Source organism: Camelus dromedarius, chromosome 12 (genome assembly GCF_036321535.1).
Source record: "Camelus dromedarius isolate mCamDro1 chromosome 12, mCamDro1.pat, whole genome shotgun sequence".
Lineage (NCBI taxonomy): Eukaryota > Metazoa > Chordata > Mammalia > Artiodactyla > Camelidae > Camelus > Camelus dromedarius.
In genome coordinates, this window is record NC_087447.1 from 15,319,942 (window position 1) to 15,340,977 (window position 21,036).

At 37.0% G+C, this 21,036-nt stretch overlaps 1 protein-coding gene across 10 annotated transcripts in view; it reads left to right on the forward strand.

Annotated features, from left to right (window-relative positions):
* Nucleotides 1–21,036, forward strand: part of PHF21A (PHD finger protein 21A) — a 171,536-nt gene that overhangs the window by 104,045 nt on the left and 46,455 nt on the right. For all 10 annotated transcript variants that reach the window (XM_064492412.1, XM_064492410.1, XM_064492411.1 and 7 more), the window contains one exon: nt 19,781–19,984. In XM_064492412.1, coding sequence (XP_064348482.1) covers nt 19,781–19,984 — 204 coding nt within the window. The remainder of the gene's footprint in view (nt 1–19,780; nt 19,985–21,036) is intronic.

The following is a 21,036-nucleotide window of genomic DNA, read 5'->3' on the forward strand; positions in this document are numbered from 1 at the left end:
TTTTCCAAAACAGGCTGTGGTTGCCTGGGTGAAGAATATTAGGTTGCAACACTCAAAAAAGAGATCCTGGCATAGGAAGCAATTGATAAAGGGCAAATATACACGGAGTCTAATGAAGCTTTTAAAGGCACTTGTATGAGCCTGCATGCAGGGCCTCTCCAGTACCTCTCAAATTAAGTATCATACTCCCCATAGTGTGCTGAGCCATGCTTACACTTCTTTCTTTACTTCTGTTACACACAATATATCATTCTTGTTTTTGATCTTCTGTTAGTACTAGTCTTCATCCTAGTGAGAATTCCAGCCTTTTCTCACTGCCTTTTGTGAAAATGTCATCATAATAATGGGCAGCAGGGCAGCTTTATGGTGTTTTAAGCAAGTTCATCAGCATTTTTAAACTGTCAGTTTATTATTAGTGTCATTATTAGTACTAGGAATACTGAATATTTTATAACTCTGATGGTATAAAAGTGGTTTTTTTCTCTTTTCTCTTTGAATGGGAGTGGGGGATAGACAGGTATCATCCTCATTTGATAGCAGAAGAAACTAATATTAAAGGGAGGCTGAGTGATGACCACAGTCACGTAGATGGGGTGAAAGGAAAACCAACATCCTGGTTTGTAGTCGTTTAGACTTCGGCCCAAGCTCTTTCCTTGTACAGTATAGGTGTAATGTTTCCAAGGTTATTTTTGTTTAAATAGAACTCTTCAAATACAGATTTTCTTTTCAAAACAAGAAACATCTTGAGTTTTTAAAAGGTTCTACCAAGGAACTTGTTCTAGTCCTGTTTTTACAACCTCTCCTATCTCAGAATCTCTCAAAGTAATTCACAGTGGGTTTATACCATTTGGGGAGGAAAAAAAGGCCTAGAAACAAATTCACCGGATACTGCAAATCCAGAAGTGTTGGCACTGTACTATTCAAACTTTAGTAAAATTTCTGCAGCAGATACATATTTATTAAACGAATGCGTTTTATTTGAATTCACTTAATTTGACCTGTGTTTTAAGTAGAAAGATACCATCTGTCCACTTAATGTTGAAAATAATAAGTTTTTCTGTTTTGTTTTGGGGACTTTCATTGTTACAAGTATAGGATTTTGGCTTTGGGGAAGAAGGGACCTGAATAAGGATGTGAACTAGCTCTTGGAGGCTCTTCAGTGTGAGGGTAGGACTCTAAGCTCCCTGAAATGTGTGCACAATGTGTGTGTGTGTATTTAAGCACATATGGCCTTTTGGGGGGCAAGATCCATAGTTCTTCATTATGATGTTAAAGATGTGATACCCCGTCTCCCCATTGATAAGATCCATGATCTAAATCAGATCCCATATTAGGTTTGAATATAAAACATTTCATTTTTTCCCTCAAATGAAGAGGGCTACGTGTAAATTCCTTTTTTCAGAATAGTGCTTTTAAAAGCTAGAAGTGTTTGCTGGGGATTAGTCTCAAATAAATAATAATTTATAAATGGAAAGACATATGGTAGTTTACTCTTCCATTCTATTAGAAAGTTAATAAATTTCACAAGTTATACTAAGTACAAGTTACAAATCAGTTCCTTTCTGAAACATTAACCATTCCACAGATATTTTGAGGACTAAGTACTCTAGTTATGGAAGCAAAATGTAGAAACAAATCTTGAGGATGGAGCAAAGGAAAAAGTTGTTCAGAGGAGCTCAACTCACCATTAAAGCCCAGCCAGTGTGCCAGATTGTAATGATTTAAATCACTAATGAAATTCATGTTATTTGAGTGGAATTTTTTTAACATTAAGCGAGGTAGTAATTTTCGAGTAGTCAAATTTAATGAATGCATTTACCCATATAAATTGGAGCTTTATTTTTATATATTAGTTTTACCGTTTTATTTGTTTTTACTAAAAGTAGCTACTCTTTTTCTTGTATTTCCTCATGAAATCTTTCAGAACCACTTCTAGAAATGGCATCATTTTGCCATAAGTATTTTGTTTTCTCCCCCATCTAGTTTTTATGAAGTAGTGCTAACTCTGCCTTAATTTGATTTGGCACCCCTGCAATTGAACATTTGTAAGTATCTTGTATTATGGCCCATCTGGGTTGTCATAGAAACCAAAGACCTCCATCCTCTTCCCTCTAGTTAAAAATGGAATGCAAACAGGGCTTCAAAGTGACGTTTTTCTAGTACGAGTGACAGCCCTGTGAAGTGCGGAACAGAAAGGTTTCTTATTGGTTTTATTCTCCCATCGCCTATCGTACCAGTTAACTCTGATGTGTGCAGCTTTTCTCTTGAAAACCTGCAAGGTACTAATGGAATTTTTTTAAATATAAGCATCAGGAGGGAAAAAAGAATGCAGTTAATCCCCTTCCTGCTCTTTTCTTAGACAAAAATGCAGTGTTAGCTAGCAGTGTTTTTGTTTTCTTCCCTGTGTTATTAGCTGTTCTGTTGAAGCTGTGGGGCACGTGGCGGAAGCACTGATTATTCACAACTGTGGCTTTCATTATTAGTCGTCTTATTTATTTTTCAGGTCAGGTGAAATGTGGTTTTATCTTATTAAAACCTACAAGCCCATTGGTTAAGTACACAGCAGTAATTCATTAGAAGTTTGTTGATACGGCAGTTCCAATGGCCATATCATTAGCCTTTCTAAAGCATTGTAGAGCCCTGATTGTAAAACCTAATTCTAAAACATTGCCCCATTTACCCACCCTGGTTGTCATAGAATCCTTGACTTTACCTTGATGGTTTTTCAACTTCCACGTTCCCTTTAGCTTCTCTATCAGAGCAACACCCGACTTCTGTGATGTTTCTGCTTTTAAAGGAGCTGAGTTAATAAGTTCTGGTGTGTTATTTCTGTTGTGCTAGCAAGGCATTTGGGTTTGATGGTTAAGATTTGTTGAACTATTGATGTGGCATTACTTAAAGTTTAGAGTGTTAAATTCTTATTTTAACATAGGCTTTGAATTTAGAAAATGACACAAATAGCAGCCTCTGACTATGAAACAAATAATGAAAAACCCGACATGTAAATTTATATCCTAATGGAAATGTTCCAGAAAGGTTAGATGAAAATCGTAGACAGTTGTACTTGGTGAGTTCTCGGTCAGTTTTAAGTCTGCTGTTTTTCAAAAGGAAAACATTAAAATCTTTAAAATCTACAATTTGACTGTTAGCTAGTTCTGGTAATTGTGTACTTTCTTGTCTTTAGCCCTACATTGCAGCTAACAGCCATTTTCAGCAGTCAGATCAGAAGTATTATGAATATATCTTGATGAAAGAGACCCTGCAACTCTCAGTAGAGTGTAAGTTAAGAGGTAGGGTTTATCTGCTGTTATAGCTAAAGGTAAGAGAATATAGTTTCCAAATAACACTATATTCCTTGGCCTATAGTATAGAAGTGAATGATTTACTTTCATAGTATAGGGTGGGAAATGATGTAGCAGTTTCTTCATTCTAAACATGTTGCTTCTTTAAAGTTTGCTGCCTTCATTTAAAATTTGATTGGTACTATTTTTTTGTTTTTGTTTTTGTTTTGCAAGTATCAAGCAGCTGAGAGGGTTATAACATACTAGCCTCAACTCTCCAGTCAGTTTAAAACTTAGAATCTTTCTTAGATTATTATTTCCATTTATTAGAGTCTGTTTAAAAAAGAAAAAAAAAACCTAAGGATATTGCTGGTTGTTTAATAAAAGTCATATTGCTGCCAGCCTTGCAGAAAGCTGTGGCTTTGCCTTACCACAGACAAAATAGAACAAGCACTTCTATTCACCCCTGCTAGGACTCATCCTCAGGAGAAAAGTTAAGATGTTTGTGTACATAGGACCTTGAAGAAAATGAAACGTGATGAATTTCTCACCCACTAAGATACAGAAATTCTCACGAAGGTATCAGTCCCTCTCATCCCTGTGCTTTGTCATCACCTTTTATACTAATAAGCAACATAATACTTGGTTCTTTCAAATCTGGTTTTTAGGTATATTTCCACACATTATCAACATAGTTCTACATCTTCTAACTACCAGTCTAATAACTATTCAGCTCTTTCTAAATTATACAATTTTTGGTCTTATATAGATAAATTTAAAAATTTTCTTTCTAAAAATAGACATGCATTTTCAGGTGCATTTGTTAGAAACATATAGATTAATCCTGCATTCTGTTCTCAAAGAAAGGTCTTTTAAAATTCTTTATGCTTGAGAATAGAAGTATGTGCATGTGTTTTCACTGGGTGCATATTTGTTTTCATACTCAGGGACCTATAATTAATCACTAGCATCTAAACTTGCCTTACTCCATATCTCCAAAGTAAAAAAATTTAATTGCTCTAGATAGCCTATATTTAATTGTTTTTGTCTCAAAAAAATTCTCTTGGATTTATCATTGTTCAAAATGTACACTCCCAGGTTTGACTTTGTCTTCTATTTGTTGGCTTCATTTTCTCTCTGCTCTGTTTACATGTCTTTTAAATCTTCCAATAATTTTACTTGTTAATAATGTATAAGAAATATTATAGTTCTTTTACATGTACATTTTCTATTTCCTAAAATAACCAAATAAACTTCTTAAGGGGTTTAACTTTTTAAATATTATACCACAGAATCTAATACCATACTATATATTCTGTAGGTATATTCAATAAATATTGCCTTCAAACCTTATACTGCCCACCACCCTAATCATAGCCCTAACATCATTTTAAATTTAAGATGAAAGAGTGATTAGCAAAGTGCATGCAAAACAGCATGCAGATTGATAATTGTGGATGATTCAAAGCATGTTCTGAGAACCTTTTCTAATGCTGCTTTAAATTTGTGTGCTAATCACACAGATGGAAACCCATCTCTGAATAAGTTGCCAATCTTTAAAACAAAGAAGACCAGAATGGTTTGTATTTGCAGTTCATGCTCTTGTCCTCTGGGATTCAGTAATCTTTTTAGCCTCTCTCCACAGTAGTGCATGTATATTCCTGGGTAGCAGGCTGATTGCTGCTGATGGTACTAAAGTGTTTTGATAGGAGCAAAAATGTGCTGCCACCTCCCTAATGAGCCCAGTGTTCAGAGATGACCTGTTTGCACGTGGGCCTGTGGTGTATCATTTTTTTTGTACAAGAGCAGTAGAATAAGGTCTGACTAGTTGATTGAAGTGGTAGTTTTAGATTCCGATAAGAGGACCTATTGCTGGTGAAGGAGGCTGAAATTGCAGAATGAGTTTGCAGCATGAGGCAGGTCTGCCCAGCAGCAGGTTGATTTGCTCCATGAGACAAGCAGCACACATAAACAGATGGCCCAGCAATGAGTCAGAGTGACAGATCCCGAGCAGGTAGATTGGCTTTTGCCTGAGTCTTAACATGGTTGTAGAGAGTGGAATTTTAATTTGTCTGTCACTCTTAAAACTGAAAAACAAGTACTTAGTAAAAGAAATTTTACTCATTAGGAAATGAAAAATATGCATTATTAGGCAGAAGAGAAATCTGACTGTCACTTGATCTGGATATTGAAAACCTAACATTTTCAGGAACTGCTTCCTATAGGCATGGGCTGGCTTTATCTCTTGGCATATGGTCATTCAACATCATTATACTGAAGGCTTCTGCATGTAACATGCAGCAAGAAAATCTTAAAATTATGTCTTTGATACTGAGTTGTAAAGAATTATGAACTACTTAGTTGCAGGCACAAATCTGATATTTGGGTTAAGAAAAGTGTTTTTTAAAAGGATATCGTGGTGGTAAGTGTCTTACAGACATGTAGTAATGTAAGTTTGTAATGATATTAAGCAAAAGAGAAATATTAATGGAAAAATCCTTCAGTTTCATATGTAAAGCATAGAAAAAAAGAAGAGTGTAGTAGAATTCCCAGATCTAATCATCCATCTTCAAAATATAAGTGCAAACAATCATTTCTCTGCCAAATACTTTCAGAAGTACTAAGCATCTCATTAATTTTTGAAAGTAAGGTTTTGCTATAGTTTTATATCTCAAGAAAAGTATTTTAAATACAACATTTGATGTAGAAAATGCTGTACCACTGAGTTCCTGTACTTTAATTTTCTGATTGTCACATTACACTTAACCATAGACCAACGTCCTCAGTGCATTCATTTGCCAAAGAACATGAGTTAGTACGGACTAGTAATATCAGGATACCCGTTAACTTTCCTTAGATCGCTGTGCTTGGGGATGTATCCAGAAACACAAACTACCATGGTGGAAAACTTATTCTGAGATGTTGTCAGGGCTGTGGATGCCATTGGCTAGGACAGAGGTTTAATTTGGCTACCGTTTGTTTCGCCAGTAATTGGGATCCTGTTCAAGATGAATTGTGCCAGCACCTACTTCTCAAGCTGGCTTCCATTTTATCTACTCAAGCATGTAATGCCTAGCCTTTGCTCAGGATAGCGAAGACACTAATCTACCTTTGTGCATATGGAAAGTAGTGTTTTGGGCACTGCATTAAAGATAGCAGAATGCGTTATTAATGGGATAGGTCTCTGTCTGTCTCTCTTAAAAGGGAAATCACTTATGTGGCGTGGCCACTGTCGAGAAGGATAGAGATGGACTTAGTGCTAGTTCTTAACCAATTTTTTAATGAGTTACTGAGAGATACAGAAGGAGAAATACTTAAGTGAGTAAATTACCTTCACAACATGCAGCTTGTAGACACCAATGTGATCTAATTATAATATGGATCAACCTGGAATAAGCTTTAGTATATTGAATACATTTTTTATAGGATGCCACATTATCAAAGGTTAGAAAAATAGTAATAAATTAGGGATTTTAATACTGTAAAGATGATGAGAAGATTTGGAATCATTTTGGTTTAAATAAGCTCCCATCATCTGTTTGCCGGTTTCCAAGCTTTACGTTGTCGGTTTGTTTTTGTCAACACATGTATAATTGAGCTGAATATGTGTGCCAATAAGGAGAGGAGCTGCAGAACTGCATTCAGCTTCTGCTTAAGTCTGCAGTATTAAAGTGCTCCTTTTGTTGCATGTGCTGGTCTTGCAGACTCTGTAGAGCCTTATCAAATGCTGCCAGTTGGTGCTGCTGGTATGAAAGCACAGGGGAGCTCTCATGTGGAAGGTTAATGGAGTGTAATTATAAAGAAAAATGAACTGCTCAACCACTCTATCTCACTCTACCTGCACCAAGAGTGACAAGTGCTCTGATCTTTTATAAACCCTAGAGCAGAGGTTTAACCATCTAAAATTATGACAGTATAACTGTCATACAAACAAATACCCCGTGAAGTATAGGTATGCACCCCTGTGTAGGAATGATTCCTTCCTGTTACAAGGAGTCTCAGTTAGGAAAGGAGCACCTTCAACCACCAAGAAAAGCTGCTTGTTAAACATTGTATTTTCATGTCACTTCTTCTTTTCCACTCAATTTGTTCAATTTTCTTTTCCTAAAGATGCTTTCTCCCCTCTGATTAGTGGCATGGCTGACAGCCTGCACACGAGTAGGTCCATTCCACTATATCCATCAGACGACAAATACCCTTGCTTAATCCATCCTTAAATCAGCTGGGTTCTTTTAAGGGGGATGGAAACAACCGTCTCTTCTCATTCTCAGCATCTAAGCAGAGTAGACTGTAGGAAGCCCAAAGCCCAAGTACCACCTGACAGGTCTTTCTCCCAGGATCTACATATAGCAGGGATTATTACACACTCAAGATAGAGTTAGATCCTTAGGCCCTTTGGTTGAAAATATTGCAAGAAATACTTAGTAAGGAAAATTGCAACTGGGAGCTACAAGGACAGACAAGGACCAAGGAGACATTCTAAGGGTGTGATGACTAGACAAATCTGCGGTACTAGTATATCGTGTTGCCAGTGAATGTCGCAAATTCGTCCTGCTACTGGAACCATCTGAAGGGTAAGCGGAGCTGGATTGTGGAGCTGGGTTGATTGAGTGCTTTTGCCAGCTCAGCACAGAGTTGGAATAAGGTGTTGCAGAATGATGCAACAACAACGAAACCCCTGACATCTTGTTCTTACCAAGTCTAAAACATAACCACTCTTGGCGAGGCTGTCGTGCTGCCTACTGAGATAAGTCAATTCAGCAACACATACATTAGGCCTGTGGAGACTAAGCAGAAGTGATGGCTGTGTCACTTGAACAGCAGTCTTATTGACTGAGCCCTGGTCTTGTGTGGTGGGTGGGGGTGGGGCAGCCAGGATTTCTAGTAGTGGCTCTGAAAGCAGGGAAGCTGATTTTAAAACCTCTCTGTGTGGTTTATAATTATATTGTTATTTTCCCGGCCCCTTTGCATATAGGTTTTGATCATCATGCTCTATTTTAAAAGCAAAATAGCTATATAGTTTTTATGGCAGTAAGATAAATCTGTTCGTGAATAAAAATTTTAAATCCAGCTTTATATTAGTGGCTGGTATGTTAAGTTTGCTGTGATTTACTCCCTTAAAGACCCACTGGAATGTGGTATTTTACCAATCTAATTGTTGCCAGCATGCATTACATTTATTAAATTAAAGTTGTTGTTCCAGAAATGAAGTTTTTGGCTTGAGGTGGAAGGTTAGCAACAGAATCTTAAAATTGTCCATCATACTCCATAGATGAGGAAGTATGTCATTCTTGTTGGGTTGGCGCCAGCCTGTCTCTCTGGCATTTTGAAACAAGTTATCCAGCACTGCCCAGTCCCTTTAAGAAAATTCCCAGCCCTTGTAGTGCTCAGAGCTTATAGGAAATTTGGCCTTGAAATGGTCACTTTCGGTGTGATTTGCTCCAGACCCATCTCTTGAGCTGTCCATGCCTTGCCTCTGGCTGTCCCATTTTCCACCGTGATCGCATCCTCCGGCTCCCTCCTGCTTGGCCCTTTTGGTTGATTGTACAGGTTATTCTTCTTCCTTGGCTTTTGACAGCCTGTCTTTGTTTCCTGGCAGTTTACTGTGTCTAGAGACTGATGTCCAGCAAAGGACATCTTCCCCCTTGGCCCAGCTCCCCACACCAGTATACTTCACATTTAGTCAGTCCACTTGGATATCACCCAACCTCCTGTCAGCCCCAGAAGTATTGGCTCAGGTACTCCAGGCTCCAGCTTTTTGTTCAGTGAACACAGCTTCATTCACCCTAGTTTTCCCGAGGACAGGAATTCCACATTCTGGTGCCCTTTTTACTATTAGATAACTGTGTCACTTTTGGTTGGTATGTATCAGTCACTTCAGTTTACCTGTCTGAATCAATGACAGTTGCCCTAATCCACCCCCACATGGTTTTGAGAATCTTATTTGATAGAAGAGTGTAAAAATTTACAAATGTAAAGTGCTGTGTAAGCATATGATTACTTAAGTTAAAAAAAATCACACCATTAGGGAAATATTTGTGGAAAATGGTTCCATCATTTTTCATTTAGGGTTCACTGAGAAAGTAGGATTCTTGAAAAATTACTAGGTAGTCCATATGCTCATAACATAAATTCCTTTTTCTTTAATCATGTAAATAAAATGATTTTGAAAAATCTGAGTACTCAGAAATGAGAACCAGTTAGGTGAAGAAGATGTTCCCAGTGTTCTGATTGGATTCCAAGTCTGATGATTACATTTTGCTTACTGTAATTCTCTGGACAGCTTCAGCAAGGTAGTTTTCGTTTTTCTGACCCCTACAATGTGGCCGTTTAAACAGCTGCTTCCTTCTGCCCTAGAGAGGGCTACAACTCAGTGGTAGAGAAACTGATTCCAGTTCATTGTTACATCAGTGTTACATGATGGAGAGGAGGTTAAATTGGCTGTAAGGTACTTAAAGCTATTTGGATAAAATTGGCACAATTATGGATCATTATTACTAATTTTTTTATTCTTTTATATTTTGTGTATTGTTGTCTCTCTTCTGTCTTAAGATATTTTATCTCACCATATTCTTCTCAGTTCCCATAGATAACCCGCTTTTATGTCTTTGCTTCTTCCCACCAAAGTCACACCCAACCCTTTAATGATGCTAAGATTTTAACAAAAGCCATTTGAATTTTCAGGTTATCTGAAATCCTTTTTGACTCACCTCTTATTGTTGAAAATTTTCCTAAGTAAAGTAATGACTGATTCCTCTCCTAGTAAATACAGTTCAGTGAATGTAATTACTGTCTAGAAGTTGAAAACTGGTAGCCCATGGGCTTAATCTAAGCAGCAAAGATATTTTAACAGTGTTAAAAGCAATTTTTACATTAGTGCCTTTATACAGGGCATTCCCTCTTCATGAGTTAGGCCCCATCACTCCCTGTTATCTCATAGCTGACCTGCTTCGTTCACTTGTATTACCTGTCTGACCCTGTTCATGTGAATTTTTAATCCCTGAATGACACTATTCTTTAATGATTTAGCTTCTTTGTAGTATGTTAAGATCCTCATAGTGAGCATTATTAGTTTTCAGTGTGCCGTGGAAACTAAACATCAGGAGATTGTATTCTTGCCATTTTAAACAGTGGAGAATATTGAAGACTGAGTGGAGAAAGAAGCTGAGGGCAGGATTAGGTAAATAACTTACCCAAGGTCACAAACCTAGCCTAGTGACAGATATGGGACCAGAACTCAGATTCTTGACCTTTTGTATTATTTCTGCTGCACTATACTGCCTCTCTACTTATTTTTCCTAAAAGCAGAATTAAGGGTTGGGGGGGGAATACATATTTTTTAAAAGTTTTTTTAACTAGGTGTTTTTGTGACTTGTTATATTATATAATATATAGATGTGAGGGCTTCAAGTCCTTACCAGCAGGTGAAATAATGAGGGGAGGAGAGAGAGAAGAAATTAGAGATCAGGAACTAGAACCATCAAGTCTGACCTTGCCCCTAACTTGGGACCTAGGTCAAATCACTTAGATGCTCAGAGCCCCAGTGTCCATCCAACCTGGCAGGTAATACCTACGTGATATTAATGCTGTTGTTTTTATTGTAATCACTATAGAACAATTCACCAGCTGCCACATTAGACTGTATGTAAAAATCAAGAGACTACTACAAGGAGATGGAAAGTTTGTGAGAACGGTTGAAAGCCATGGAGGTGAGATCCTTAAGGTCCAATATCTATCTAATAGAAGTTACAAAAGGAGGGAAAAGAGAGAGTAGATGAGATGATAATAAGGAGAAAGTAGAATAAAAACTCTCAGAGTTGAAGAAAAATAGGAATTTTCAGATTCAGTAAAAGCAGCTTAAAGCAGGACAAAGATTTTTAAATACAGCTTACAGTTTTATGTACAGTGTAAAGTTCATGATTTTATTTACGAAACATAAGAACTTGAACAAAATTAAATCATAAACCAAAAATAAAAACTATACTAACAACAAAAAAACCAAGAGACTACTGTGATATATTTAGACTGTGGTATATTATTCAGGGGTAAGAGGAATGAACTATCAAGCCATGAAAAGACAAGAAAGAACTAATGTGTATTACAAAGTGAAAGAAGCCGGTCTGAAAAGGCTGCCTAGTGTATGATTCCAACAACATATGACATTATGAGAAAGGCAAAATTATAAAGACAGTAAAATGATCAGTGGATACCAGGGATTGTGGGAGGGAGAGACAGACAGAGCGCAGAGGATTTTTAGGCAATGAAACTATTCCACGTGGTACAGTCATGGATACATATCATTATACTTTTGTCAGAACCTATAGCATATTACAATACAACATGAAGAGAGAACCCTAGTGTAAACTATGAATTTTGGGTGATAATGGTGTGTCAGTATAGGTTCATCAGTTTTAACAAATGTACCATTCTGATGGGACTATTGATAGGAGGCTGTGGGTTGGGGAGCAGCGAAATTCTCTGTACTCAGTTTTACTATAAACTTAAAATTGCTTTTAAAAAATTGAGTCTATTAAAAAAAAACAGGGGATATATCTTATGTTCAGTACAATGTCCTCTTCTTTTTCGACCCTGCACCTCAGTAATTCCGTTAGATGTGGAAACTGGAGAACAGTATAGTGAAAGCGTGAGTTACACTTTCAGTACTAAGAAGTATGCTAAAAGAAGATTAAAAATAGCAGATCGTTTTCACTGTGGCCACTCCATCTTTAAAAGTTAGAGAGAGAGTGTGTGTCTGTCTGTGTGAAGACTTTAAATATTCATATAGAGATTTGTGGATTGGATTTAGTGGTTTTCATAGTCTGAAAAATTCATTATTCATTAAGAGATTATTATGGGTTTTTTCTAGATTGCTGAATCTCTCTTTAATAAAATTTCTAGTACTGACAATTTAAAACAAACAAAAAAATCAAACCTACTCTGAAATTCTGAAAGATGAGTTCAGATTTCTTCTGTTTCTGATGCAGAAAACTCAAGACTAAATACAGAGAGAACAGAGCAAATCATCCTTTGATGTGTCTTGGAAGATCCAATCCCTTAAAGTTAACTATCCCTCATCTTGGCAGCCTGTGTTGGTGATGGATTTACTTCCTCTGTGATGTTTTATGTGTAGTCACGTCAGAAAGTAAATTTATAACACTTCATTTTTTTCTTTAAATGATTGTAACAAATACTTGGTGATAAATTAGACTACTGAAATAGTGAATACTTTTTGAAATTAAGAGATACTTATTCAGTAGCTTTGGAATCTTTTAATCTATGTGCTTATGCTATTATTGATAGATGATAAAAATTGTCGTTTTTTACATCAAGAGTGTTGTTCAGTATGTAGTTTTGTTAAAATACTTACCAACTCAAAATACTAGTGTTTAGTGATTTACAAGATTTATTTTTGTCTAAATGTAAGGAAAATATTACATTTCATCAAAATATTTTCTACCTGGTGTATCCTGCCTGACACAGTATCTTGTTCTAATACTGTTTTCTGTCTTTTTCTCTTTTAAGAAACAACTGCAGAATTGAGGCTTATTAAAAGATATCCTCCACTTTGGAAATCTTTGATCCACAACTTAGTACATATATTTTGCGTAGAATTTGGTTAAATAATCTATTATATTTACCTCTTCCAGAATCTGATTCTGTCTTATGTTTCTGTGATAAGAGAGCATTCTACATTATCTCAAATTGTACCCAGGGCTTAGAGTAGGCAAAACAATCTCTTTTATCTGAGCAGTATTCGGTAAAATAATAGAGGTTTTTGGTTTTGTTCTTCTTTCCTCCCCCCATTTTAGGATCATTACTGTGCTTAAATTGTATTTTCATATCCAACTTGTCAGGGACAGCTAATGTGCAGCCATTTCCAATCATATTTCATTTGTGAGGAAAGCCATAGCAGCTTCAGGGCAGAGCAGTGAGAATTTCTATAGCGTATGGGACAACTCTGACATTACCAGGCAAGGCTGCCTTTTAAGTTGTGGAGTAGAGCCATAGAATGATGAAGGACAAGCTGGTGGCATGTGCAGGTCTGTAACAGATAGTTACAGAGGGCCATGCATTTTCCTGAACTGGAGCTTAACTTACAAATTAATAGCCTCTGTGTCATATTTCATTGTGATATAAACACAATGGTTCAGGCACTTTTTTATATTAGCAAGCAGCTAAATTGTGCAGATCATAAATGATTCTTACGTTTTTTTCTTGCTGTTCGCATTACTGTATCTAGGGTCTTTGCTGGGTCAGGTTACATTTAAGTTGGACATCGGTTTTATGCATTCAGAATGTGGCCCTGAACCGCCAATAGACGTATAGAAGAAATCTGGGCCATTCCTAGATTTCTACACAGGGAAATAGTCATTGATGTATTTGATTTCTGAGATTTAAAAAAAAAAAAGCAACAGGTAGCATTCTTTTTCTTAATCCTGTACTTTTTTGAGTGACTCAGTAGAAAAAATAACATAGTTTGAACAAATGTAGAAATGTTTGACTAGATGTTAAAAATAAAGCAATTGAAAAATAATTGACATTGGAAATAAAAGTCACATTTGATTAGCTGTTGCTCTGAGTTAAAAATCTGCACTAGAGAAATTGTATTATTCACTGGTTATCATCTCTGATTTTCATATTGCCTTTGACAGTTTCCTAAGCACTCCCCACAATTAATTTATTTGATCCTTAACATTTTTCTGAAGCAAGCAGGACAGTGTAGCTTAGTACTTCAAAGAAACAAAGAGAACTTAAATGCAAGCTAACTGGGTTCTGCTTTTGGCTTCCGTTGTCTTTTATTATAGAGAAATATATTATAACTACCATTCCCAGCATGCAGTGCTCTTTCTTAGTCTATCTCTGTGTTGGTACCATTTTGCCCTAGCCTCTAGGTATGTTACATATTGAAGCACTGCAGTTCTCCAGGGACCTCATCTCTCTTGAGTACAATATCTACACTCTTTCTTTTTATGGAATTAAAGGCAGTCCCCAAGTTCTTAGAAGGGTTCCTAGATTTAGACAAAGTTTGACTATAGCACTCTTAGCAGTCTTTTATAGTTATGTATAAGCAGTTGGGGAAAGGTGGGGTTGAGTTTACCTATTTTACCTATTAGAGTGTGAATGAACTAAATAAGAAAAAAATAAACTGCATTTCAATCAGGCTATCAAATAAAGGGTCTAATCCCCAATAGAAATGGGATAAACATCCCATTGATACGAATAAAAGGTCTAATCTCCTGTGGAGAATGGGATGTAAAACCTGTTGATGGTAAATACCAGCGTGTGTATGTGTGTGTGTGTGTGTGTGTGTGTGTGTGTGTGTGTGTGTGTGTTTTGAAGGACGAGTAAACCCCAAAGAATATTTTCTAATTAAAAAAGCCAAAGTCTAATCAGTATCATGACATATACATTCACCATCTGTTAAGCATCCATGTAGAGAATTTTGAACTTTACCAAAAAAAGAAAAAAAAAAAAAGATTGATAATTCCAACTGCTACTGTTCCTTAATTCATCTAAATGGTACTGTACAAATTCCATGACACCTTGCAGAACTATAAAATATGTCTGTTTCCAACCCTCCAAAACCCAACAAATCCTCTTTATTAGACAACATATACAGTTCACTGTGTAAGATGAGGTTGTAGATGGAAAACAGGTGGTGTTTTCCAAGAATATATTCCTTCTTAGAAAGGTTTTAAAGGGTTAGAAGCTATTTGTCTAATTCTAAACCTGAAATTGAATATTTGAGAGTATGGGGGAAAACTTTCTAGTGCCTTATAAAATAAATGAAATTAATTATTTTTAGCTAAGTAGATTTTTGTAGATGCTGACACCAGTATTCCTCCTCCCCTGTCAGAATTCTGTCCTGTGTTTCACTGAACATTTCCTCTAATAACTTCAGTATATACCCTTCCATTGAGTTTCACTTACTGTATCAAGAAGGAGCTTATTTTGATTTTATTGCTCTTTTTTCCTCTGTTTTTGTTCATGAAATGGTGGAATCTTCACTTAATTTTCTGTTGCCTTTAAGCAGCAAATACCTTTTACTCTGGATTGTAATCTTGTCGTTAAAGTGATGCCAGTAACATACCCTGTTCCTTAGAGGATAATTACGTGGTAGCATTCTGAAGACTGTCATCCTTTCTCTTCCCTGCATCTTCAGGGTTGATGAATGTCGGTGTTACTTATAAATGCAGTTGGTTGACTTTCAGTTGGACAGTAGAAACGTTTTTTTCCCCCCTCTCTTTGAGTAAATTCTAACTTCATTAATAAATACAAATTCCTCCTTGTTAGTTTTTCTGCACACAAAAAATTTAGTATTCCCTGGTTTCATTTGAGCAATTGATGAGTCTGAAGACCTGGAAAGATTTTTCACTGCATTTTAGATAGGAAGATAGGTAAGATTTGCTCTTGACTTTCTGGATTTGTGTAAGGTTACAAGTCTCAGTTACTGGTATGAAGGGGGAATATTATATTTCAGATTGTGTGTTTGATCATGGAGGAAAAAAGGATGAATTTTTAAGGCAATAGTGTGTAAGAAGATGTCTGAGTAGATGCAGCCCTCTCATAATTGATACAAAAACAGATCATGCTGAGTAGAAAAAGTTGAGTGACTGTGTAGAAAAACAGAGACTTGAGGCACTAGCATCCAACTGTGGAGAGTAGGGCCTTATGCCTGGAGTTTGTTTTGAGAGAAGCTCTCTAAAATTAGTGTGAAAATTTGATGGAAATAAACTGGTGGCTCTATTGAAGGAGTGGGGCCTATCCTTCCATCTCTGCATCTCCCTTCTGTATTGACCAAGGCCATGGCACTTGGAATGATTGACTTAGATAGCAGAAAAATTAACCCAATTTTCTGCTGAATCGGACCTATAAACTTCTCTGTTTTTCTTTGTGATTTGTCTTGCTGTCGTGTGAACATGTTTATAGTATCGCTGAATGTCACAATATTGATCACGGTGACTACCTGTCTCAGAAACTGTGACTTCAAGTGTCAGAAGCCCTGTGAACCCTTCTGCCTGAACAAGCCCTGCTGAAACCTAGTGATGTGAATGTCAGAGGAGTCGGAGGCTTGAAATCATATGCTGGGTTTATGGAGCAGTTCTTGACAGATGGATTGAAGGGGGTGTTGCTGGCCATCCTGGATGCCTGGCACATTGATTTATTGTTTATTGAAAATGTATTAAGGAGATACATAATAAGATGATAAATTTTTAACTTTTTCTCCCTCCCTTCATTTTTTCCAACTTTTCCTTTTTCATTTCTTTCATTCCACCCCCACCCCCACTTTTTTTTTTAGCTCTTATTAACCTGTTAGTGAGTGATGAATGGCCAGTTTGTGAGACTTAGCCTTTTTCTCAAAGCTTCAGGATAATGTTCCAAGATAATCAGTTATGTTTAAAGGGCTCCTTTATATGTGAATAACATTGAAAATATCAAATTGTTCATGTGAGTATAACCTTCATTAGTGACCAGTAGAAGTCATGATTTCTTTGTTTAAAACACATAGTGGTAAAAGTATAGGCTCACTCCATGTGGAGATGAGAGGCTACCTAAGACCCTAGCTTGATACCACGCAGCTAAGATTTATGCAACATTATAGCTGTGTTCTCCCACTGCTACCCAGAATTGGTACTGGCCCAGATGGAGGTCCTGCTGGAGTTCATGTGACTGTTGTAGTTGCCAGAGCTGCAAGACTGAACTAGGACAGGCTGGACTGTGGAACCTAGGAAAGCCAACTGCTGCTCACGGCAGCTCTCCTTTATTCGCCGACCCTTAAGAGTGTGCACAGCCTCTTTTCACCTAAGGAGCACCTACACTGCAGAGCTCCCCGAACTTTAGATCATTGATTTTCAAAATGCAGTGAATAGATGTTTAATTGACAGAAGGCATCAGTGCTTCCTCTGAACGTTGATGTTTTAAAAAAATTTCACAGACACGGACAACTACACACTTAGTATTCTTCTAATCTTCTGGTGAACACAGCAAGGATTGCCGGGGCAATGCATTTTTGAGCGGCTCTCTGAAAGATGCCAGCACCTTCTTTCAAATAAGACATTATTCAGCTCATATGATCTGACCCATGTCCAGTCTGCACAGCTCGCTCTCTCCTTTTTTCCGCCTTTTCTCAAGGACTAATGTAAGTTTGCAAGGGTTTTGACACCCCCCGCTTTGTTTCAGGCCCTGGGGGAGGAACAGTTGTGAATGCAACGTGACTCACTGACTCCCACTTTCCTGATTCTGGTTCTGATTGGTCGTCACCTTGCTCTAGCCATATGGCTGCAGAGTACTCTAGCCTGCATCCCTTTCTTGTTCTTTCCCCTACTGTTGCCTTCTGTTGTACATAGCACTGGGAGTGGGTTCCCAGCTTTGTCTCTTGCTTCTAGTTTAACCCGGTTAGGCAGTAGGTAGGAGAGCACCCTGTATCTCCTAAGGATGGTTGTAGAGGAGAAAAACACCCTTTCCTTTTGTGCCTGGTACAGTAATTATCTAGTTTCCTGTGCTGTTTTTGTTCAGAGTTTATTTTTTGGCAGATATCACATTTGTGTTGTATTATTTACTCCTGATTTCTCTCCTCCCCCTGATTTAAGCTGGGATGATTTGTTTTTGTGTTTTTGGTAAAAATTCTTGGTCCCTTTCTCTAGCTGCTGATGCTACACTTTAGCTAGTTTGTTAATATGTTTGATTAATGCTGATTAATGTGTTGGGGAGGGAGACAGAAAGCAACTCTAAATATGTCTTTAATTGTAAATGTCGAAATGTTCTGGCAGTCACTAAGCAATAAAATCTGCAAGTGACACTCAGAATTATCCATAGCACCACTGCTGTTACTTCCCATTCTCCTAAACTGTATCCATTCAATTACTCTGCATTTTGTACTTGAGAAATAGGATTTGAAAGTTATTTTTATAAGAATTTGATATTTTTATTAATTTGCATTTTTAGTATTCTGCAGATGGTTTCTGGAAAGACTTTGGACTGTGCATCTTTTCTTTTTAATATTTAACTACTCAAAGACAAAGTGCTAGAAAAGTATAAAGTATAGCAGACTTTTCCCCCCAAAATTGGCCTTTATATGCTGTTTTCATTGCCTAAAAAAATACTAAAAATTTTCCCAAGAATACATATTGTATTGACTTAAAGGTTTTAAAAATCCATTTTGTAAATATCTTAATGTTCAAATATGTTAAGCAAGTAACCTTCAAGTTTGGATTCTTTAGAGAATATGTGTAGTGAGGTTGATTAAACTCATAAGCAAGAATGTGAAAATCAACCTGGCCCTTACGATTTCACTTAACCCTTTATTTAAAGATCTTCATTCACTTCTTCTCTATTTAATGCTGTTCTGTATTAGAGAATAGCAGTCTATTTTTGCCAGAAATAACAAACCTCAGCTGATGAGCTCGCTTGACAGTGGAGGAGAGGAGTGCTGCCTGTACTTTCTTCCCGACATTAGAGCAGGAGAGTCAGAACCCAGGTCTGGCCCCAGATGGTTATTTTCTCTGAGCCACTACCCAGTCTTTGGTCCATCACTTTACACATCATGTGAGGAGAACCAGGACAGTAACTTAGCTGCATCCTTCTAGATGCAGAGTTTAGTTGTGAACAAAATAAGTCCTTGCCCACGTGGAGCTTACATTCTGTTGAAATATATTATTGTAGTAATGAAGGTTTATCCAAATACACAGTTTTTTTTAATTTGAACAAGGTCTAGAAAATTCAAAAAAACCTTAATTTTAAATTTTCATCCCATGTAACTAAAACTCTACTCAGCCTAAACAAATGTATGTGTTTCCACAAATCCTGTCACAGCAAAGCAGTCTGCTCATGAGTTACATGCTTCAGTAATTTAGAAGGTCTATTGTATATATTGTATAGTGCTGGGAATAAGGTTTCTTTGTTTAAAAGCCTGTTTAATGTTTGAAACTGGGATAGATACATGATATTTGTTTGATTAAAAAAGTAATAATTAGTTAATAACTAATAAAAATGACTGGTATCTGTGTTATCAGATGCAAAAAAAAAAAAAAGTACCTGCCAATCTGTAGGAATCCTAAGGACATTGTTAATCACCTCATTTTACAGAACAGGAAATTGAGGCATAGATAGGTTAAGCGATTTGACCAACATCATATAGGTGGTAAGTAGCAAAACTGAAATTTGAATTGAGGCAGTATGTCTCCAAAGTCATGTCTTTACTGCTACGCTATCCTGCCCTTCCAGCCTAGCACACTAAGCTGATAATAGCCAAGGAATCTTAGCTCTGCTGTGTGACCTCCATTAGCATTTCTTCTCATCTGTGTGCCTCAGTTACCCTTTATGTATAAAATGTTTCTTATGCCATGGGTTTCTCCTCAGTTGTTGAATCTGTAAATTTTAGATGTAACAGGTTTTAGGTTAAGAAAAGATGTCAGAGGCATATAATTGCTGCATATTTCTATATAGCTGATAGAACGATATTCTGATAGATTTTATTCTTTTTTATCCTCATTTGGTAGAAAAGAGTAGTTGAACAGCTACGGAAGAACCTGATAGTAAAGCAAGAACAACCAGACAAGTTCCAAATACAGCCATTGCCACAATCTGAAAACAAACTACAAACAGCACAGCAGCAACCACTACAGCAGCTACAGCAGCAGCAGCAGTACCACCACCACCACGCCCAGTCAGCTGCATCCTCTCCCAACCTGACTGCTTCACAGGTACACGTGTGGGTGGAGCGCTGCAAGCTTCATGCTATAGGCTGATTTGTTATTGGTCACGGACAACTGGGTCTTGTTTCAGACTGTATTAAGCTCAACTAGCACTAAACAAAGTTACTTTGGTTACTTTTTTATAGTACAACTGGGATAAGAATCACTTGAAATTCATTGGCAGAAGGAAATAACATTATTAAGGAGTAAAAGTTAAATGATTTCCCACTTGGCCAAAGAAGGGGGAAAGGTAATCAATGACAAAGGAAAATCACTTCTCTGTGTTAGAACAGAACTAAAGTGTTACTTTGAATTTCTGAAAGTATTTATTTGCACTTGTTCTAAAAAATCTGTGTGACTTGACTTCTTCAGGAATTGTTTTTCTGGAATTCTTAGCAATTAAGTATAGAGATATTCCAGGATCAGTGCCCTTGGGACCAGGTAGAAAGAGGCATTTAGAAAGTTGTATGTTTCCATTGTTCACAGAAACAAAATACTCATTTCCAAATCCACATTCACCTCTTAGGAGAATGCGTTTCTGTTCTGAAGGAAATGGAAGCTACAGGTCACAAGTAGCACTAAGGCATGGAAGCTTAAGAACATTGTTTTTTTGTGTGTGTGGGGGGGTGGTAATTAGGTTTATTTATTTATTCTTTAACAGAGGTACTGGGGATTGAACCCAGGACCTTGTACGTGCTAAGCCCATGCTCTGCCCCTCTAATATCCTCCCCCTCTAATAACATTCTAATTGGTGTAGCTGTGCATATGATTTCACTGAAAGGGATATTTTCACAAGCAAATGATGTGAAGGTATCGAAGTAGTCAAGGTACACAAAAAGGACATATTTGGGGATGACATTCAGTTAAGTATTCATGCTCGATCTCCAAACACTTATATGTAATGTGGACCAAACCTTTTAAAATGGGACGCTTGAGCAGTGGTTCTCGATTCTTGGAGGTCACAGACCCCTTTAGGACTGTTGAAAGCCATGAATTTCCTCCCCAGAAAAATACACATTTATACCTAATACACTCATTTTTGCACATCGTTTCAAAAACTT